This window comes from Panthera onca, chromosome C1 (assembly GCF_046562875.1).
Source record: "Panthera onca isolate mPanOnc1 chromosome C1, mPanOnc1 haplotype 2, whole genome shotgun sequence".
NCBI classification, from domain to species: Eukaryota; Metazoa; Chordata; class Mammalia; order Carnivora; family Felidae; genus Panthera; species Panthera onca.
The window spans coordinates 144,251,991-144,274,583 of NC_138346.1; the positions used below are offsets into that span (position 1 = coordinate 144,251,991).

A 22,593-nucleotide genomic window follows, 5' to 3' on the forward strand; every position below is an offset into this window, starting at 1 on the left:
TAAGAGACCCAATGCGTGTGATAGTCATTGCTACTCAGAGTGTGGTCTGCAGACTGTGCCAATTTGTGAACTGCTTGTTACCAGTGACAAGTTATCTTTGTGACAAGATAAGTACAAAAACAAGTTTTGTGTTATCGGCTAAACTCTTAGCATATTTACTTACAAATAGATACACATAATTTCTTATACTTTGGGTAAGGAGAGCATATTGGGATAAACATGGGTAGGGGAAATAAATGAGAGTGGGACATTCTGTGGATTGGGAACATTTTTACAAATCTAGTATTTTTTTTTAAAGAGATTTGTAGTTTCTACCTATAATCTGATTTACATGTCTGGGAATTTCCAATATAAATATTTTGAGTACATATGTGTGTTCTGGAGGTAACATCCTCTTTGCTTTTTTGATACCCTGTGTATGTCTGTAACACAGTGTACTTACTGTTTTTTTTAATTATAATTCATCAGCTGTGACTATTGTGTTTCCCTATGACCTATGAACTCCTTGAAGGCAAGGGCCATCCCTTATTTATCTTACTATCGCCAAATACGTTGAAAAGCAGGTAAAGTAAGGAAGTTGTTCTGGCAAAAAAGTAGCCATGTGTGAGGATGAGGGTAGAATAATGTGGAATATGTTAGAAAGGCCAAGCATTCCAGTTTGGCTGAAATGAAAGCTATGATTCCAGGACTAGTCAGAAATAATGATTGATATGTATCCAGGATCAGGTTATTTAGTGCCATGGATACCAAGGTGAAGAGGTTTTTTTTTTGTTTTGTTTTGTTTTTTGTTTTGTTTTTGTTTTTTAATTAAGCGCTTAGGAGAAACCATGCAGTATTTTTTTTTTAAATTTTTTTTTTTAATTTTTTTTTTATTTTTGAGGCAGGGAGAGACAGAGCATGAACAGGGGAGGGTCAGAGAGAGGGAGACACAGAATCTGAAACAGGCTCCGGGCTCTGAGCTGTCAGCACAGAGCCTGACGCGGGGCTCAAACTCACGGACCGCGAGATCATGACCTGAGCCGAAGTCAGCCGCTTAACTGAGCCACCCAGGCACCCCAACCATGCAGTATTTTTGAGCAGGTCAAGTTATGTCATCAAAATCATGCTTTAGGAATATAGAATTAATGACTCAAATCTGGGGAAGGCTCTAGACTCCACAAAAGTTGTTGTCTAGGTGGCAAAACAGAAAGTGAAATCCAGATATTGGGCAGTTAAGTTGGAGGAATCTAGAGGAGAGTGATTCTAATCCTGGGTACTCAGGGGACTGAGACAATTCTGAAGTATAGTTAGAAAATATTTTCCTGACTCATCATGAAATTTTGCCCCCAATGCAGATAACTGAACTAAGTTAGAATGAGGGGAAGGAACAATAAAGGGTATACATGATGATATCATAACTTCAGATATAGCTAGCCTTTAGTGCTTCTGTTCAGCATGATGTCTCAATCCTGCTATACTTTCTTCTCCCTGGTGATCTAAATATGGTTGGAACATAGGAAATAGGTTAGCTTTAAATAGTTAAAGTTAGTTTCATTAGCTGTATGATAGGAAAGTCTTCTTATCCCTAGAATTTGCCATGATATGACACTTTTGAAGAGTTTTAAAGACTTTCATGCTATATTAGCACAGCTAAAGTTCTGTTGTTTTTGAAGAACAAAAAAGAGTCCAATATAGCTAGAGGAGATTAGTCAGATGCAAGAGTAGTAGGATATGAGGTCAGAATCACAAAGATGGAGAGGAGAGGCAAGATCATGTAGGGCCTTGTAGCCATATGCTTTAAGAGAAAGCAGGGAATTTGAGCTGAGAAGTAATACGTTCTGATTTAACTTTTCAACAAGATCACTTACTACAATCCATCAATTTTTATAGATCTTCATAAAAATATAATTGCTTAAATAATAATGTATTTGTATTTTTAGATATATTATCTATTTTATGTCTCTTAATAGATTATAACAGCCTCCATTGTAGGAACTCACTTTCTTCTTTATAGCTTCCCCCAGCTTTCTAAATCTAGTAATGTATTTTGCATATAGTGTTTAATAGATGTAGTTGATAGATGTGACTCAGATTGGGAAGAATACCATGTAAATACAAGTATCTTCCAAACTGACAACAGGCTCACCTTGGAGAGAGGACAGTCTATTCTCCATATCTACTAATATTTTTGAGCTTTCTTACAGGGGAAGTACAGTGTAAGTTCTTATTCAGCCAGTATGCTGATTAATTGCATTTAAATCCACCACTTAGTACAACCAAATTGTTGATAACAAAGGGATTCGGGGTTAGGTGACCAGAAACCCACATCAGGTAATGAAACACAGTCAACACTAAAAAGTGAAATTTGGGGGACACCTGGGTGGCCCAGTCGGTTAAGCGTCCAACTTTGGCTCAGGTCATGGTCTCATAGTTCGTGAGTTTGAGCCCCATGTTGGGCTCTGTGCTGACAGCTCAGAGCCTGGAGCTTGCTTTGGATATCTCATTGTTGTTTTAATTTGCATTTCCTTGATGATTAGTGATGTTGAAATCTTTTTCATGTATTGTTGGCCATTTGTGTCTTCTTTGGAAAAATATCTATTCAGGTCCTTTGCTCATTTTTAAATTGCTCTACAGAAGCTTTTTAGTTTGAAGTAGTACACTTGTTTATTTTGCATTTTTGCCCTTGCCTTTTTTCTTTAGTTTGAGAGAGAGAGAGAGAGAGCACGCAAGCAGGGGAGAGGGACAGAAGGAGAGAGAGAGATAATCGTAAGCAGGCTCCATGCTCAGTGTGGAGCCCGACACAGGGCTCAATCCCAAGACCCTGGGATCATGACCTGAACTGAAGTCAAGAGTGGGACATTAAACCAACTGAGCCACCCCGGTGCCCCTTGCCTGTGGTTTTAAATCTAGAAAAATAATTGCTAAGACCAATGTAGGGGAATTTACTCCCTGTGTTTTCTTCTAGGAATTTTATAATTTCACATCTTACATTCAAGTGGTTAATCCACTTTGAGTTGATTTTTGTATATAGGGGTCCAGTTTCATTATTTTGCATGTGGATATTCAGTTTTTCCAGTATCCTTTATTGAAGAGATCATCTTTTCCCAGTTCTTGGCTCCTTTTTTGAAAATTTATTGACCATATACGCACAGATTTATTTCTAGGCTATCTCTTCTGTTTCATTGATCTAGGTGTCTGGTTTTTATGCCAATACCATCCTGTTTTTGATTACTGTAGCTCTGTAATACAGTTTGAAATCAAGAAGTGTAATGCCTCTGGCTTTGTTCTTTCTCAAGGGTGCTTTGGCTGTTCGGCATCTTTTGTAGCTCCTTGTGTGATTGCTTTTTATATTTCTCTGAAAAATACAATTGGAATTTTGATAAGAATTGCATTGAATCTATAGATTGCTTTGGCAATTTACAATTTAGCAATATTCTTGAATCCTTGAAGAGATATCTTACCATTAATTTGTGTCTTCACTTTCTTTCATCAGCATTTTCTAGTTTTCAATGTACAGATCTTTTGTCCCCTTGGTTAAATTTATTCCTTAGTATTTTGGTTTTTGATGCTATTATAAATGGGATTGTTTTCTTCATTTCTCTTTCTGATATTTTGTTATTAGTGTAAGGAAATGCACCTGATTTTTGTGTATTTATTTTGTATCCTGCAACTTCACTGAATTTATTAGTTCCAATAATATTTTGATGGAGTCTTTAGGGTTTTCTCTATATTATATCAGGTTGTCTGCAAATAGAGACTGTTTTACTTCTTCCTTTTCAATTTGGATAACTTTCATTTATCTTTCTTGCCTAAATGCTTTGGTTAGGATTGCCATTACTATGTTGAATAAAAGTGGTGAAACAGGGCATCCTTGTCTTGTTTCTAATCTTAGACGAAAAGCTTTCAGCTTTTTACCCATTGAATATGTTAGCTGTGGGCTTGTCATATATGGCCTTTATTATATTGAGGTACATTCTTTACCTAGTTTCTAGAGAGTTTTTTATCATGAAAAAAATACTGCATTTGTCAAATGCTTTTTCTGCATCTATTGATATGATCATATGATTTTTATCTTTAAGTTGTTTTTTTTTTTTAATTAAGCTCTATGCCCAATGTGGGGCTTGAACTCATGACCCTGAGATCAGAAATCACATGCTCTACCAATTGAGGCAGTCAGGCACCCCTATCTTTAACTTTTTAATGTGGGAGTATCTTGCTGATTGATTTGTGGATGTTGCACCATCTTTGTATCCCATAAATAAATTCCATTTGTTCATGATGTATGATTCTTTTAATGTGCTGTTGAATTTAGTTTGCTAATATTTTATACAAGATTTCTGCCTCTATGTTCATTAGGGATATTGGCCTGTAATTTTCTTTTTTTGTAGTATCCTGGCTTTGGTATCCGTGTAAAATAAGTCCCTTAAGCTATCTTAATTTTTTTTTTCATTCTTTTCTCATTTTGCTCCTTTGACTGGATTAATGTCATTGCCCCATCTTTGAGTTCATTGATTCTTTCTTCTGTTCGATCTGTCTGCATTTGAACCCCTCTATCGAGTTTTTCAGTTCCCTTATTGTACTCATTAGCTTTATGATTTCTGTTTGATACTTTTTTGTATCTTCTATGACTTTGTTGATATTCTCACTTTGTTTATGCATTGCTCTCCTAACCTTGGTGAGCATCTTTATGCATTTTTTAAAAATATTGAGTAAATCACTTATCTCTATTTCATTGAGTTTGGTTTCTGGAGATTTATCTTGTTCTTTTGTTTGGAACATATTCCCATTTCTTCACTTAACTCTCTGTGCTGCTGGTTTCTACACACTCCATAAAATATCTGCCTCTCTCAGTCTTGACAGGCTGAGCCTCATCAATTAACCTAACCCAAGCTTCTAGCTGCCTTTCAGACCTTTTTGATTGCCCAACTTACTGTCTTTGTTCTTAGTGGCTTCTAGAAATTGAGGGTGTGCCAAAATTTATCAGTGTCCCAAAGGGGAGGGTTGTAATTGGCGTCTAGGTGCAAACTAATTAGAAGCCAGGACCTGAGGCAGCAGCTGAAAAAGTCTGCAGTGGAAATCCTTTCTAGGTGGAAACTAGAGATGAACATTTTTGCTGCTTTCTCTGCACCAAGCCTAGATGTGTACCTGTAGAGGAATGGAAGTTGTTCCTGTGTCCATTTAAGAATTGATTATTTGTGGGGGTGCCAGGGTGGCTTAGTCAGTTAAGCATCTGACTCTTGATTTCAGTTCAGGTCATGGTTTCATGGTTTGTGAGATCGAGCCCCATGTCAGGCTCTGCGCTGGGTGTGGAGCCTGATTGAAATTTTTTCTCTCCCTCTCCCTCTGCCCCTCTCCCCTGCTCATGCCCTCTCATTCTCTCTCTCTCTCTCTCTCTCTCTCTCTCTCTCTCTCTCTCTCTCTCTCAATTAAAAAAAAAAAAAGAATTATTTGTTTGCTATAGTCCTATGGGACTCATGAATGCAAGCCCTTTTGGTTTATAGAGTTAGGTGTTTGGGGATTTTATCCCTTGGGTGGGAGCCTTAAAGGTTGGAGCTATAGCTGTGTGGTCTGAAATCTTTGCTCCTGAGAGAGAAGCTGGGACTTGAGAGTTCCTTCCCAATTGTATGGTGCTGTGCCAAGGATGGGATTTAGGGTAAGAGTTGTCTCAGCCTTTCCTACCTTCATCATAGGTATTTTCATTTACCCAATGTGTAGAAGTCACTTAAATAATTTTTGAATTTTTTTCAAAATTGCTCCATGTGTAGCTCTGTATTTGGTGCATCTGTGACAGGAGAGGAAGTTAAAGAGCCACTTGCTCTGTTGGTCCTTCCCTCTATACCTATTAATTCCTTTCTTATGATGTTAAAATAGCAAGTATTAAAGCCTCATTATTAAATATTGTCAGTTAATTAACTGAATTTTAAAATTAAAAGTAACCAATTCTTAAAATTCTGAAATATTTGACTCCTTAATGCTATTCTAAGCGTCAAAATTTAGAAGTATTTTCAAAGAATTCCCATATTTTAACTATATACAGTCCAAAGCCTTTGATGATGTAAGTATTTTATTCTGATTTTTACTTATCTGCCTCTTCTTACTAGATAGTGTGTTCTTTAAGGGCAAGGACTAGATAACATTCATCTTTATGTTTCTAGTGCTATGCTCAGTGACTGGTACATTACAGGAACTCAAAAACTGTTTGCCAAATGAATGCATGTGATTTTCATAGGTGGGTTTGTTTACATTTATTATATTTCTAAAAATTTCTCTGGAAACAAAAGAAATTATTTTCTTCTAGGTCTGACATATTACTTTCACATATAAAATAAAATGATACATTATTAATAGGTTTTTTTGAGAGTTGTAGGTCTAGAACAAGGTTAGAATTTTAATAAGCTTAGAGGTAGAAATAATTTGAATTATTATTCCAGAGAGTCTTTCTTACATATTTTCTAACAAATTGAGAGTGTGAATGAAAAATTCTATATATATCATGATTGATTAATTTTTTTTTTTTAGCTTCTTTACACAGATAGAAATTTTGTGGTTTGTGCTCCAACTGGTTCTGGGAAAACTGTAATGTTTGAACTAGCTATAACAAGATTGTTAATGGAAGTACCATTGCCATGGTCAAACATTAAAATTGTTTATAGTAAGTATTTATATATTGTAAGAGTGATTAATTATAATAATGAAAAACCACTAAGGCAAAAGTAAGAAATAAATTCAAGTTCAAGCCATAGGAATTAATATTTGGTTCTCCATACATTTTTAATGAAGACACATCACATTTGCTCTTGTCTGTTATATTAAATTCAACACACATTTTCCCAGAGTTGTAAATAAAAAGTAATATTTGAATTGAGTATTTGACCTTTACAAGTTTATTTTTAAAAGGACAACAAAATGAACAATAAATTGAAACATTTTGTAATTCTAAAAATTTCCATAGGAACCTCTACTCTCCTTTCTTAGGTATATATGTATTTAAAATTTTTCATCAAAGTAATTTATGTACATGGTTAAAAAAATCAATTATCACAAAAAGGCTTGTAATGAAGACCAGTAATCTCCTGCCTTACCTCTCTTCATTCTTAGTTACAGTTCCCTGAACACTTAGTTCTTTTTCTATTTTTAGTTCAGTTTGGTTATTACATATCTCTAAATAATATGTTTATATTATTAACTCTCAATTAATAAATATTACACAGCACCTGGATGTATAGTTTTATCCTAATTTTATTTATTTTTTTTTTTTTTAATTTTTTTTTTTTTCAACGTTTATTTATTTTTGGGACAGAGAGAGACAGAGCATGAACGGGGGAGGGACAGAGAGAGAGGGAGACACAGAATCGGAAACAGGCTCCAGGCTCTGAGCCATCAGCCCAGAGCCTGACGCGGGGCTCGAACTCACGGACCGTGAGATCGTGACCTGGCTGAAGTCGGACGCTTAACCGACTGCGCCACCCAGGCGCCCCTATCCTAATTTTATTAACCAATGTTTGTGAAAGTAAATTTAAAACTGTACTGACATTCAAAGTAAATATCTCATATTGTTGTAGTGGCACCAATAAAAGCCCTGTGTAGTCAGCGTTTTGATGATTGGAAAGAAAAATTTGGATCAATAGGATTGAATTGTAAAGAACTCACTGGAGATACAGTAATGGATGACCTATTTGAGATTCAGCATGCCCATATTATAATGACAACTCCAGTAGGTGTTATTTATACTCTTATTTTTTTTGGTTTATTAGAAAATATGTTTCTCTTCACCAAGAATAAAAGTTAAAAGAAAATACAAAGTAGAAGAATATATTTGCAATGTAAAACAAACAAACATAAAAAGTACTAGTGTTCAGGTTATATAAAGAATACTTACTAATCAGCAGTAAAGGACAAATTACCAAATGGGAAAAATAAGAAAAAGATATGAATAAACAATTTGTTATTTAGGATAATTTGTAATGATACTTTTTGCTTGCTTTCTTTTATCCAAATATTATGTATTGCAGAGGGAAGAACTTGGGAGGGCTTAAAAAGGCAATTAGACTAGAATTTTGAATATTTTTGGTTAAACTTAAAAATAAATGGGGGTTTAGTTTTTTAAGCACTTGTAAGACTATCAAAATCCTTTAAAGTGTTTTTAATCTTTACATTTTTTTCAGGATACTTTTAAGAACTAAAAGTTTGAACTAAAATATTGCCCATGATTTGTATCATGTTAAAATTTTTTATTGATATCTTAATAGTATTTATTATAACTCTTTATCATGTTAAGCCACTTGCATTTTTTCTCTAGGAAAAATGGGATAGCATGACTAGAAAATGGAGAGACAACTCTTTGGTCCAGCTGGTTAGACTGTTTCTCATTGATGAGGTAGTGAACACATTTTCACTTTTAGAGATAAAGGTAAAATGATTAGAATGGATAGAAAGAAACAAGACATTTTCAACTGAACTATATGTTTTATCCCTTTAAGTGGAAAAGTTTATTTTCTTAAGGAAGAGTGATAATATTAAGGATTTTAATTGATAAGGATTTTTTTAATTTTATAGCCAATCATTTTTTCTTGATTTCTTTCTTAGGTACATGTTGTAAAAGATGAAAATCGTGGACCAACTCTTGAAGTTGTAGTCAGCAGAATGAAAACTGTACAGTCTTTATCTCCTGCTTCAGAAAATAGCAGCACAATTATTCCAATGAGATTTGTAGCTGTATCTGCAACAATTCCAAATGCTGAGGATGTAAGTTAGAATTTTAGTCTGTCAGATTTTTTTTTAATCACTGGTGCTGGTGGAACATTTTGTCATTTTAATCTTAGAGGAAAATAAAGGTTTTTTTCCTGAAAATTTCAGAACCAGTTTAGTAGGAAAGTATGTTGTAGAAAGTTATGGCTGTATCTCATAGATACGGCAGTATCAATATTTGGTTGATTTGTTTAATAAAACATTTTTGGGATAAGTCTATTGTTTACTAATATCTAAGAGTCTTAGTTTTTATGAGTTTCAGATGCCTCATAATAACTTGACTAATAACTTGTTATGGTTGTTCTAATCAGCTGACTCTGGTTGAATAGCAAAGTACAATAGAGAATAAAATAATTGCTTAAGTGATTACTACCCACCTTTCCACATTCTATGTGAATGGCATTATGGTAAGCACTAGCAATAGATAAAAAAGTGAAAACATATAGACCCTGAACTTGAGGATCTCATGGTTAATGGGGTACACAGACAGGTAAAGAAATAATTGTATGCCATATTATACTTGCTGTAATGAATATATATCCTAATTTTTTTCCTCAATATTTAGGGAAACTTCTTGAAAAATAATTATTATTTCTCCCTCTTATTTACTTCTCAGCTTACTATAGTATGGCTTTTTTCTCCCACTACTTAGAAATTTCACAAATTGTTCCCATATTGTCTAATACAATGGAAAATTTTATCTTTATCTTTAATTTGGCACCATTAAACATTTTTTTGTTCTTAAATTGACAACTTGTTTTGTTCATGCTCAAGAATAATAAAGAAAAATTTTAAGTATATGTAATCAACAGAAACCCAGTGTTTGTCATTCTAGATGTATAGGTGGAATCAAAATGTACATGCTCTTTTGTGACTTGTAAGTCACCTACAGTCTTTTCCATGTTATTAAGTATTCTTTTTTAAAAAAATTTTAATGTTTGTTTTTGAGAGAGATAGAGAAACAGACAGAGTATGAGCAGGGGAGGAGCAGAGAGAGAGGGAGACACAATCTGAAGCAGGCTCCAGGCTCTGAGCTGTTAGCACAGAGCCCGATACAGGGCTCAGACTCACAAACCTCATGATCATGACCTGAGCCAAAGTTGGATGCTTAACCGACTGAGCCATACAGGCATCCCTAAATATTCTTTTTTAATACAATTTTTGTGGTTTTATTGTAATTTATTTGTCTAGCTTTAATGATGGAAGATTATTTCCATTCTTGCTATTGTAAATGGTGCTAAAATTAATATATCTTTGAAAACATGATTTTTCTAGGATGAACTTCTAGTGTAGGATAACTGAGTGAAAGGATATATAAAACTCTAAGGACGTAGTGCTTTCAATAAATGGTACAGGCATTTGTACTTCCACTATTAGCCATTTCTCTATTCTAGCACTGGATATTATAATGTTATTATTGTTATTATTACATTTAAATGGTTGTCACACTTCTTGTTTAAACGTACATTACTTTAAAATTTTATACTGCTTTGATTTTTACTGAAGTAAATATTTTTAAAAAATGAATTACTTTAAGTTCTTTTTTGCAACTTGCCAGGTCATGTTCTTTACCCTTTTTCCACATTGGGATAATAAACTTTTCTTTTGATTTGTAAACAGTCATTAAATATTAGTACTCTGTAATTCTTGAAATTCTTTCCCCCTTTGTGATAATTGCTACATCTGTGAATGCTACTTTTCTATCTCTTTGTACAAATCCTCTTCCTCAGTTTTCTCCTAAATTAGTGTCTTTACTCTTGGCCTTCTGCTCCTTTCAAATTAAATTCTTGTGTGATCTTATTTACACCCATGATAATCTTGAAAATGTTTTTATATTTCCTTCCTGTGCAACTACAATTTCATTAATCCATCTTCCTGTAAAAGCAATGGTCAGTTTCAGAGCAGGGCATGAAGTCTGATTACTAACCGGGTTATGTGACAATGAGTTCTGGTCACAATAGTTCCAGAAATTAGTGACTTCAGCATTGAGCCTGTAATGTGCTTTTGGCATTGCCATTTCTCAAGTATTTATTTACTCTTTGTTTAAAAATTGTCAGCTCTTGCCAATCTAGGCCAACCATTACTTTGGTACTCTTTGGCTGTTACTTAGCACAACTCAAAAGATGTGTCACCCATATCTAGGCATAGTTCTGAAAAATAGGAAGGTTATAATGATAGTGAGAAATTCAGTTTCTCTGCTGAAATCAATTTTGTAGGAAGGAAAATAAAACAAAATAATTATAATTAATTGGGAATTTATCATAGTGAAAATGGGGTATAATCTTAAAATACTGCTACTGATAATATTTACCAATATATCAATAGAGCAGTGTCAATGGAATATGTAATACTGAAAAAGACTACTTGATTACATATTTTTATACCTTGACTTTAAGGTGTTCTGTTATTTGGTTATTTTTAGCCATAAAACTTCACTAGACAAAACTTTTAATGTATATTTCTGTTATTTAAAGATTGCAGAATGGCTTTCAAATGGTGAAAGACCTGCTGTATGTCTGAAAGTGGATGAGAAACATCGGCCGGTGAAACTTCGGAAAGTGGTCCTTGGATTTCCCTGCAGTAGTAACCAAACTGAATTTAAGTTTGATTTAACCCTCAACTACAAAATTGCCAATGTTATACAAACATACTCTGATCAGAAACCCACACTTGTGGTATGGATTGTTAGTTGCATATTTTTGAGTGTAGTATTCAGTTTTTAATATGATTAATCCAAGAATTATGCATTTATTTTCAGTTTTGTGCAACAAGGAAAGGTGTGCAACAGGCTGCTTTGGTTCTTGTGAAAGATGCTAAGTTTATTATGGCTGTGGAACAGAAGCAGAGGTATTTTTTTTCTTTTCTTTATTGGAGGTAGAAAGACTTTTAGGGATTACCTTGATGAGATGAGAAATCTGGGTTCATTCCTTAACCTTTTGAAGTTACTCAACCTCTCTAAGCATCAGTTTCCTTGTCTATAAAACAAGGATAATAGTAATTTGGAAGATTGAGAGACTGAATCTTAGTGACACTATGATCTTGTCTTCTTTATTTCATAGCCAAGTTTCTTGAAAAATTATTCATATTGCTGTCCTCATTTTTTTTTTTTTTGCCCATTTTCAATTCAGCATCTGTTGTAATCTTTCACTAAAGCTAATTTTGCTGTTGATCTCTCAGGAGCCTCTAAAACATTTGGTCCCTCCCACTGTATTTAAAAACTCTGGACTCTGTGCTTTCAAGATCATCCTCTATCAGATTTCTTCCTATTTTGCCGGCTGCTCATTCTCAGCCCTCTTTTCACCTCTTCTATTCAGCTCTTAAATGTTGACATTCTAGAGGTTCTGTCCAAGGTTCATTCTTTCGAATTCCATACTTCTGAGTATTTGTATCCATCACATGGGTTCAAAGAATATACATACGCTCATATTTATATATGTCTGTGAATTTATAGCTCCAACCCAGATCTCCATTCTGAGTTCCAGGTCTATACTCCATGCCTAACTGACATCTCCAATTACATATCTATGGGCATCTCAAACTATTAGAAACTAATAGTGATTTGAACTAAGGAGGTGGCAGTGTTGATGGAGGTAAAATTATATATTTAACATATATTTAGAAGTAAAAATCAACAGGACTTGGTAATCGATAACCTATGTGGAGGAAGGTGAGGGAGGTGTTAGTGTTAGGTTTCTGCAATGAGCAACCAGGGAGTGCTATATAATTCAGCTGGGAAACACTGGAGGAGGAGTTGGTTTGAGAGAAAGAATCATAAAATAGAATTATTTTAGATACATTGAACGAAAAGGAATGGAATGCCATTTTGAGTTGGTGTAGACCAGGGAAAGAGACTGATGCTTACCTCAATTTGCCTTTAACCGCTCACATTCTAACAACTTATACAAGACTTCTTTTTGTCCATCAATCCCCAGATTCTGTTACTAAGGTTTCTAAGTCTGTCTAACATCCCCAGCTATGACCTATTTTGTACTGTGTTTTCTTTAGCTTTTTATTAAATACTTTTGCTTCTGTTTTTACATATTTATTTAAAAATTTTTTTAAATGTTTATTTATTTTGAGAGAGAAACAGAGGCAGAGTGTGAGTGCGGGAGGGGCAGAGAAAGAGGGAGATACAGAATCCAAAGCAGCCTCCAGGCTCTGAGCTGTCAGCACAGAGCCTGATGTGGGGCCCGAGCTCACAGACCGTGAGATCATGACCTGAGCCAAAGTAAGATGCTTAACCCACTGAGCCACCCTTGTGCCCCTGTTTACTTATTTACTTTTGAGAGACAGAGAGAGAGAGAGAGAGAGAGAGAGAGAACGAGAGAACGAGAACATTGGGGGAGCAGAGAGAAAGGGAAAGAGAATCTTAAGCAGGTTCTGCACTGTCAGCACAGAGCCCAAAATGGGGTTCGAACTCATGAACTGTGAAATCATGACCTCAGCCAAAATCAAGAGTTGGATGCTTAACCAACTGAGCCACCCAGGCACCCCAAATACTTTTTCTGTTGTAGCATACATCCAAATAACAAAATATTTCTGTATTTTGAAATTTCTTAATTAACTTCAGGAAGTTAATTGGTAGTATTTTCATAATGAGAATGTTTCCTGAGCTTTTTTTTTTTTTTTTTTTTTTTTTTAAGTTTTTATTTTAATCAACTAGTCTGAGCCTTTGGTTCTAATCAAGAAAACTCCTTGGCTATTTATGTGCCATGATCAAGCATATTGGGAGACTGTATGCATCCATCAGGTCATTTTGCTAGCACAAACCTTTTCTATGATCGAATCACAATTGATAGTTTTCAAACCAGCAGCACTTGGCTTTATAACATTCTTGATTATTAATTTTCTAAATGTTTTCAGCAAAGATGGTGTTTCAAAAACTGATTGACCAGGTCATTATAAAACTAGTAATAGAATAAATGTAAACTGGGTTTAAAAAAAAAAAAAAGTAGGTATAAAAAGACTCTAAGTAGCAATGACTAATTTTTTTTTTTTAACGTTTGTTTATTTTTGAGACAGAGAGAGACAGAGCGTGAACGGGGGAGGGTCAGAGGGAGGGAGACACAGAATCTGAAACAGGCTCCAGGCTCTGAGCTGTCAGCACAGAGCCCGACGCGGGGCTCGAACTCATGGACCGCGAGATCATGACCTGAACTGAACTTGGCTGCCCAACCGACTGAGCCACCCAGGCGCCCCATCAATGACTAATTTGAAAACTACTTGGGTGAATAAACTAGTTGATCAAGTTGGGTCATGTGACTTTTAGTGAGAAACACATGTGGCTGTCAAGCAGTGAAGCTTATTTTCTTGATCTAAAACTAACTCTGAAGGAAATTTTTAAAAACTTACAGAATTTTTTGTGTAGTGGTGGCATCATTAATACGGAATGACTATATAGCCTCCCAAAATGAATACTTAATAATTAGCATTTTGGACCTGAGCCTATTTATAGGAGTAAGGAACTAAAAGAGTTAACCTTTAAACATCCTTAAAACTAATTTCCATTCCATCCTCTCCCTTTTCCTCTGTTGTCTGCTGCACACAAAGTAGCTAATTTTGTTTCAGATAATCATTTTCTTAAACAGAAGCATGTATCATACTTCTCCTTTTCTCATTTCCCACTCTTACCAAGTAACTCAAGAAAAATTGCTCTTTTAATTCCCTGCTGTCTTCACTCTTTGTCTCTCCTTTTTTTTTTTTTTCTTTAGCCCCCTTTTTTATTCCTGTTTTTTTCAGGAATGAAATGGTAGTGTTAGAAACAGCATGAACTTAGTGACCATGATTTGGATTGCAGTGTTGCCACTTTACTGGCAGTGTATCATTGGGCACACCTCTCCATTTCAATTTCTTAATCAGTTTCAATTTCTTAATATGGGAATCGACTATCTGTATCACTATGTTATTGTGAGAATTAAATAAAGCAACATTTCTAAGACACTTAACAGTGTATAGCACAGAGTTTGTGCTTAATACCAACATGTCTTTTCCTCTTACCTTCTCTTCATTACATTATGAATCCTTAAAAAAATTGTGAATGTTATATTAGAAATAATGTGTGCTAGTGTCATCTGCAACAGTGAAATGGAAAAACACAAATTTGGTGGTTCTTAGACATAAATAAGAACCAAGCCCACCAACCTCCAAAATCTTCTAAAGTACCCAGAATTCCTTTTCAGATTGTCAAGAAACTCTCTTAACTTCCTCTTCTGTTGATTTAACCTAGTTTTCTTTCTTTCATATCTCAGAAGACTATAAACAACTATTTCTTATTTTTATCTTTTTTGGCTTACTAGTAATATAGTAGAGATTTAAAAATTGTTACTTCCTAAAAAAAAAAAAAAAAAAAAAATTGTTACTTCCTGTGAATATTTTTCAGGCAAATTATGGGAATAGACTTATATTCTGACCCATGAATGTAATAATCACCATTTATGTTTTTTTCTGGTGGAAAGTGAGGTTTCCAAATTCCTGTTTTAAAATGAGCTTCAGTGTTACAGCTGATAAAATAGGGACTTCTTTGTGTGTGTGTGTGCGCACGCGCGTGTAATTTGTACCCTTTTGGCAACCTCTTCCTGTTTCCCCCAGCTTCAACCTCTGGCAACCACTTTTCTACTCTGTTTCTGAGTTCCTTTCTTTTTCTTTCTTTCTTTCTTTCTTTCTTTCTTTTCTTTCTTCCTTCCTTCCTTCCTTCCTTCCTTTCTTTCTTTTAAGATTTCACATGGAAGTGACACTATGCAGTACTTGTCTTTCTTTTTTTTGGCTAATTTCACTTAGGACTATACCCTCTAGTTTCATCCATGTTGTCAAAAAAGGCAGAATTTCCTTCTTTTTTAAGGCTGAATAATATTCCTGTGTGTGTGTGTGTGTGTGTGTGTGTGTGTGTGTGTGTGTGTGTCAAATGTTCTCTGTCCATTCATTTGTCTGAGACTCTTGTTTGGCTGCCTTGGTTATTGTGAATAATGTTGCAGTGAACATAGGAATACAGATATCTCTTTGAGATACTGATGTTTCCTTTGGATATAATTCAGATATAGAATTTCTGGATGATTTAGTAGTTCTATTTTTATTTTTTTTGAGGAATCTTCATACTATTTTCCATAGTGGCCATACTAGTTTACTATTCTCACCAACAGTGTGAAAGGGCTCTCTTTTCTCTAGATCCTCTACATTTGTTGTCTCCTGTCATTTTGATACTAGCCATTCTAACAGGTGACATCTCATTATAGTTTTGATTTGTATTTATCCCTGATGTTTAATAATGTTCAGCACCTTTTCATGTATTGTTGGCCATTTGTGTCTTTTCTGGAAAAATGTCCTTTTAGGTCCTTTGCTCATTTTTAAATTGTTTTTTGATTTTTGTTTTGTTTTGCTGAGTTGTGAATTTAGGGATGTCTGAGTATCAAAGTTAGATATTCTTTACTTCTTGGGGCCCCCGGGTGGCTTAGTTGGTTAAGCATCTGACTCTTGATTTGGGCTCAGATCATGATCTCGCAGTTTGTAGGATTGAGCCCTCTGTTGGGCTCTTCACTGACAGTGCAGAGCCTGCTTGGGATTCTCTGTCTCCCTCTCTGTCTGCCCTTACCCCCCTTTCATAAATAAACAAACAAACAAACAAACATTTAGATATTCTCTACTTCTTAAAGATGATTTCAAACAATGATATTGTGAAACTGTTTTGATATCTGTACTTCCACAATAATTAATAAACTAAGAGTTTTTATATTAGTGAATAACTTAATAATTTTATGATTTTTTAAAATAGGTTACAGAAATGTGCATATTCCTTAAGAGATTCAAAACTGAGAGGTAGGTTTAGAGATTATTTTTGAACTGCATTTTCAGCTATAGATAAAAGGAATCAATTATTGATGCAATATTAACAGTGTATAACAGATTATATATTTCTGTTAAAGATATCTTAATCTATGGTGTTGCTTATCATCATGCTGGTATGGAGCCATCAGATAGAAAAGTAGTTGAAGGAGCTTTCACTGTTGGAGATCTACCAGTTCTTTGTAAGTAAAACAAATTCTTGTGGCTATTATAAGATATTTTGGAAAACTATTTATTAAGAGAAAAAAAAAAAGAAAAAGCCTAATCATTCTGACTTAGTTCTGCTTTTCTTCCAAGATTCTAAAATTATGTGACTACCCGTGCATACACATGCTACAGTAAACTTTTTGGCAGTTTTAGTTATTATGTTACTGAACACAGTGCTACTTCAAAAATAAGAATTTAATAGTTTTTAAATGTGTCATTATTTTGCATTGTAGTGTTCTTTTCCTCTTTGTTCTTCATAAATTCCCTATGTATGAGTTTTTATTACATTTATAAGAGTATATATTTTATAAGAAGATATCTACCTGAAGCAATAAAGTTATAAAGCTTGAAAATACTATTTCTTAATCCGATGCAGTTACTACCAGTACTTTAGCTATGGGAGTAAATTTGCCTGCTCACCTAGTAGTTATAAAATCTACAATGCATTATGCTGGAGGAATGTTTGAAGAATACAGTGAAACAGATATTCTACAGATGATTGGTAGAGCGGGTCGACCTCAAGTAAGTGACAATGTTTATTTTGGTAACTTGTTTTAAAACGAGGTAAAAAGCAAAAACTCTTTTTGTGTACTTTTTGTTAAACAGGAGATTAACATTTCCTATTTAGATTAAGTTTAAAAATAAATGTAATGGAAAATCTACTTTAATAGAAGTAAAACAAGTCTTACCAAAGGACACATACTGCTCTACTCCCTCTGAGTTTCCATTGGCTGATAGTTGGATTTATGAATGTGTGTATGCTGTTAATGCTTTTTTTGGTTTTGAGGGTTTTTGTTTTATTTTTTGTTGAATGGGGATGCTATTTGCATTTTAGATGGGACAGTGTTTCATTGTGTAGGACTGTCATAACTTGCAAAATGTGTAGTATCCCTGAGTCTTAGCACAAAATGCCAATAGTGGTCCCCAGGTATTGTGACAATTAAAAATTGGCCCATATATATTACAAAACATGTCCTACTCTAACAAATACTTATAGAAGTCATTCGTATGGGTAGTAAGGGAACATGTAGGAAAAATAATTTTTCAAAGAATGTCAAAATACTATGTTATCCAAATCCATGATTTTTATAGGATCAATTAGATTATATGTAAAGTACACCAAATCTTATAACTTTTATCCAGTTGCCTAAGTTTGTTTTGATTTTACCATTGCCAAAATTATACTACATTGAAACCAAGTGATAGTTTTGCATCTATACTCTTGGAAGGTTTTAAATTACATTTTCAGTGAACATTCAAATTCAGAAGCATTTTTAATGCCCTTTTGACCTATTGTTTAAGACAGAGACTGTTTAATATAAAATGAAATTCATGAGTTATTGAAGAGGACTGGTACCAACATGTACTCTTTTTTACTACATTTCTCTGTGTCTGTGTGTGTGTGTGTGCTTTTTTCCAGTTTGACACTACAGCTACTGCAGTTATTATGACTCGGTTAAGTACAAAAGAGAAGTATATTCAGATGTTAGCTTGTAGTGACACTGTAGAAAGCAGGTAATACAGAAAATATTCTAAAAAGATGTTAATATAGCCTATATTTTTACTTTTCACATATAAAAGGAAATTTGATTAGGAGATTTTCTAAGGCTATTTTCTTGAAATTTTTCAATAATCTAAGTGGAAAGTTTGTATCCTTTTAAGAAACTTAGTAGTAAAAAAAAAAAAAAAAGACAACATAATATTTTCATCCAGTAGTTTCTTAGCATGTGGTAGCATGTATCCTTGTTATAAAAGGCCAAATTAGTAATAAGAGAAGACTATAATTTTCACATCTTTTTACATCTTTAAAATTTGTTTAATAATAGATAGGCAATCTGGGACCTTTTAGTAAAGTATATAATTTTAATACTCTGGGAGAAAATTCACTCCCCACTCTTTTTTAAGTAATAATGTCTTCTAGAGGCATGTAGTAGAGAAAAATCTATAAATTTTTAACAGTTTAACTCGCTTGTTAAAGTTTTCTCTTATATTTTGAAAATTAAGTTATCTTTCATGAATTTTTATATAGCAATGAGTATATTATTCAATTATATTATTGAATTATTCAAAATATTGAAGTTTTAAAAAAGTAAGGGTTATGGCATTGAAATACATGTTACTAAGGCAAAGTTGTTTTTTTTTTTTTCTGTTAGTTTACACAGACATCTTATTGAACATTTAAATGCAGAGATAGTGCTGCATACCATCACAGATGTGAATATTGCTTTGGAATGGATACGATCAACTTTGCTTTATATCAGAGCCTTGAAAAATCCATCTCATTATGGTTTGTTACTTTGATTTGAAAAAGTAGTAAATTTTTCAAGCCAGATGGTTCTATATTTATACTATTAGGCATAGTATTAGGTCACAGAATAGATTAAAGACACTAGTAGGTAACAAAAGCAAAAAGTAATAACATTCAGAAATACATTTAGAGGCAAGAGTAGACAAATGTGAGAAATCTTTATCTTTTATGCTTCTGGTCTTTTAATAAGGTTAGAAATCAGCACCATTAAAAATAGATCTTTTAGAAAAAAAAATTAACTCGAATAAAAATTTAATATATGCCTAAAATTATTTTTAAAAGTTAAAATAAAAAATTCCTGAATTTTGTCTGAACTTATGTTCCCATCAAAGTATGTAGTACTGCTCTTGCTGCTGGAATTTGAATCCTGCTTCTAAAGCTAATATACATGTGGTTATATTGCTTCTAGAGGGTTCTTCATGTGGTACAGATTATAAAGTAAAAATACTTACAATTGCTGAATATCAAATTAAAACCTGACTTGCTGCAATACTATTCTAATGCACACACGTTTGAAACTTTAAGATCTCCTACCTTTCCATTTATTTGTATCTTCTGTAATTTCTTTCCTCAACATGTTGTGGTTTTCAGAGTAGAGATCTTTAATTAAATGTATTCCTGAGTAAAAAAAACCCCAAAAACAAAACAAAACAAAACAATACAAAAAACTTTAAGATCTCCAAGGGAAAAAAGTACAGAATGCCTGGTCATGGTTATAAAATATGCAAAAGATAGTCAATTGATATTGAAAGGATTTCACAACAGTGGTTATCTTCTGTAGATAGTTAAGCCTTGCTTTAACTCAGTAAGCTATTTTTTTCCCAATTTAAGATTTAGATTGTTCTTTTCTAGTTAACCAGGTGTAAACTGAGCCTATAAAGTGAGTTAAATCCTCTCTATTTTATTTTTTATGAATTTTCATAACTTATATAGGTTTTGCATCTGGATTGAACAAAGATGGAATTGAAGCAAAATTACAAGGTTAGATGTATTTCCTTATAAAAAATTATATTTTACAAAGTTTAATGAAAAAGGTTAGAGTGAAAGTAAGAATACTTTTTGGTAAATTATTTTTTAAAAGTATTTTTAATTTAAAATTTAATTTAAAATTATTTTTAAAAAGTAAACTTGTTTCTTCCAGAAAAAAAAAAAATGAACTATTTCTTTTTCACATGCAAATAAAGTTTAGCACATGTACTTTTTTTCTGAATTAATTAATTCTATCAAAATATCTTCCTTTGTAAAATATGTTAACTTGGTTTGTTTTTATTTTTACAATGATCCTTGACTTTGAAAATATTGGCTGTAGATACACAACTCTTCATTTTTTCTTTTCTAGTTTAATTTTAATTGAAAATATAAGCCTACCTTGATTATGGGCTTCTTATCCTAATTTGTGCTAATGGTATATTCCCATCAAACCCTAGCTTCATTCTAATTAATCACTCAATACTTCGTGATCTCTCTTTTAAGATGTCAAAAGATAGTTGAGCATTTATTAAGATTAGAAATTGTTACCTTTTCATTGTATTGAGACTCTCAGTAGAAGAAAAAATGTTAGATTCACTAAAAATATTTAGCCATTTTTGGGGTACCTCACTGGCTCAGTCAGTAGAGCATACATCTCCTGATCTTAGAGTTGTGAGTTCAAGCCCCAGAGCTTCATGCTGGGTACAAAGACTACTTTAAGAAAAAAAAAAAGGATCAAGGAATAGATATTCATCTACAGAGCAACAATACTAGTCTGGGCCTTCACCTGGTGTAGATCTAAAAATATTTAGCCAACTTTTATTTATTCTTTACTTGGATATACACATATGCATATTAAAATGCAGAGATAAGGATGAAGCAGTAAAACTGTATTGATTAAAGAATAAATATATTATTGAGGCGCCTGGGTGGCTGAGTCAGTTAAGTGTCCAACTTCGGCTCAGGTCATGATCTCAGAGTTCATGAGTTCGAGCCCCGCATCGGGCTCTGTGCTGATAGCTCAGAGCCTGGAGCCTGCTTCAGATTCTGTGTTTCCCTCTTTCTGCCCCTCCCTCATTTGCCCTCTGTCTTTCTCTTTCTCAAAAACAAAACAAAACAAAACAAAACAAAACATTAAAAAATTAAAGAATAAATATATTGTTGAAACAAGGTGATAAGTAATAACATATATTCATAATGCTGCTGTTGAGAAACAGATCTATAAAATAGTTGTATTGTCCTTTACTGGCCAATTTTGAATGGAGTTTTTTAACACATATTTTGATCATAAGGAACACAAGAAATCAGAGATAGTCCAAAAAATGTCTTGCTATATTTTGACAACTATAATTTAATTAAGTTTAATTTAGTTTAATTAAGCCTTAATTTAACTTCGTTAAATTAGTAGAACCACAGTTTATATTTGCCTTATCTTTGGTCATTATAGGGTAGCTAAGTTTGCTTATAAAGAATAGCCAAGTTTATTATATAACTGAATATAATGTTTTGGTATCCTTGGAGATCTGCATTAAATCTTAGAAAGGATCCTTTGTTTTCCTAAGTTTGTTATGTTTTACTCAGTATGCCCCAGTATTGTTATATTGTTAAATATTGCTAAATATTGTTATATTTGCTTAGTATGCTCCAATAGCTCCCTCATCACTCTTAGAATAAAATGCAGACTTTCCACCAGAGCCCACAAATCCTTCTTGATATCTCACTGCCTGTTTCTCTGATTTCATCTCTTGTCACTTTCCCCCTCCTTCATTCTGTCTCTAAATTGGATCTCTTGTTGTTCCTTAAACACACCAATACCTGAAATCTTATTATTGTTAAACTGTGTACTGATTGTTTCCTTCAGTAAAATGTAAGTTCTTTTGAGAAGGAACCTTGTCTTGTTCACTGCTTTAAACCTAAAGCTTAGAATAGTGCTCTCAGAATGTAATGTAATAAGCATTCCTTTGACTGATTAACTTACTGAAAGTTATTAGTAAAAAATTAAGAAAATTAGCAAAGACCTCAAAGCCTTACTTAAACAAATACTTAAAACTATCAAGCTGCCTAAGCAATGTTGCTTAAACTGAAGTATTTCTCAAAGAATTTTGCCTTCCAAGAGCTGTGTTTTTGTGAGTGGCTACTCTCTTTAAGATTGAGCAGGTTGTGGTGTTTTCACTCCCTGCTCTGAACAACCTCCAGTCTTCTGAGCTTTATAGCATGGAACAATGAGAGCACTGTAAGCAGCAGGCTACTATAATTGCTCTGATCTTCATCAGTCAATGAGAGTGAACTTCCTGTTCAAAAGTTCCTTCCAGGTAGCAATAGTAGCATTTTAGAGATGCTGAAGTAAGTACTAAAAGCATCAGCTGATATGTTCTTAAGTGGCGAACTCAGAAAAGTGGCAAACTCAAAAAAGTGGCAAACTCAGAGGAGGGAGAAGACTGGTGTTTTTTTGAACAATCTTTATAGATCTGTTTGACTCTATACTTCATGTGTATACATGTTTGATAAAAGTTTAAAAAAAAAAAGGAAAAAAAAAAAGAAAACCA

At 33.6% G+C, this 22,593-nt stretch overlaps 1 protein-coding gene across 8 annotated transcripts in view; it reads left to right on the forward strand.

Annotated features, from left to right (window-relative positions):
* HFM1 (helicase for meiosis 1) overlaps positions 1-22,593 on the forward strand; it is a 92,107-nt gene that overhangs the window by 19,011 nt on the left and 50,503 nt on the right. For all 8 annotated transcript variants that reach the window (XM_078451685.2, XM_078451686.2, XM_060624944.3 and 5 more), the window contains exons 7-19: positions 5,964-6,034; positions 6,499-6,631; positions 7,542-7,693; positions 8,279-8,356; positions 8,566-8,724; positions 11,202-11,402; positions 11,486-11,574; positions 16,493-16,536; positions 16,644-16,745; positions 17,147-17,292; positions 18,191-18,285; positions 18,924-19,057; positions 20,012-20,059. In XM_078451685.2, the coding sequence (XP_078307811.1) occupies positions 5,964-6,034; positions 6,499-6,631; positions 7,542-7,693; positions 8,279-8,356; positions 8,566-8,724; positions 11,202-11,402; positions 11,486-11,574; positions 16,493-16,536; positions 16,644-16,745; positions 17,147-17,292; positions 18,191-18,285; positions 18,924-19,057; positions 20,012-20,059 (1,452 nt within the window). The remainder of the gene's footprint in view (positions 1-5,963; positions 6,035-6,498; positions 6,632-7,541; positions 7,694-8,278; positions 8,357-8,565; positions 8,725-11,201; positions 11,403-11,485; positions 11,575-16,492; positions 16,537-16,643; positions 16,746-17,146; positions 17,293-18,190; positions 18,286-18,923; positions 19,058-20,011; positions 20,060-22,593) is intronic.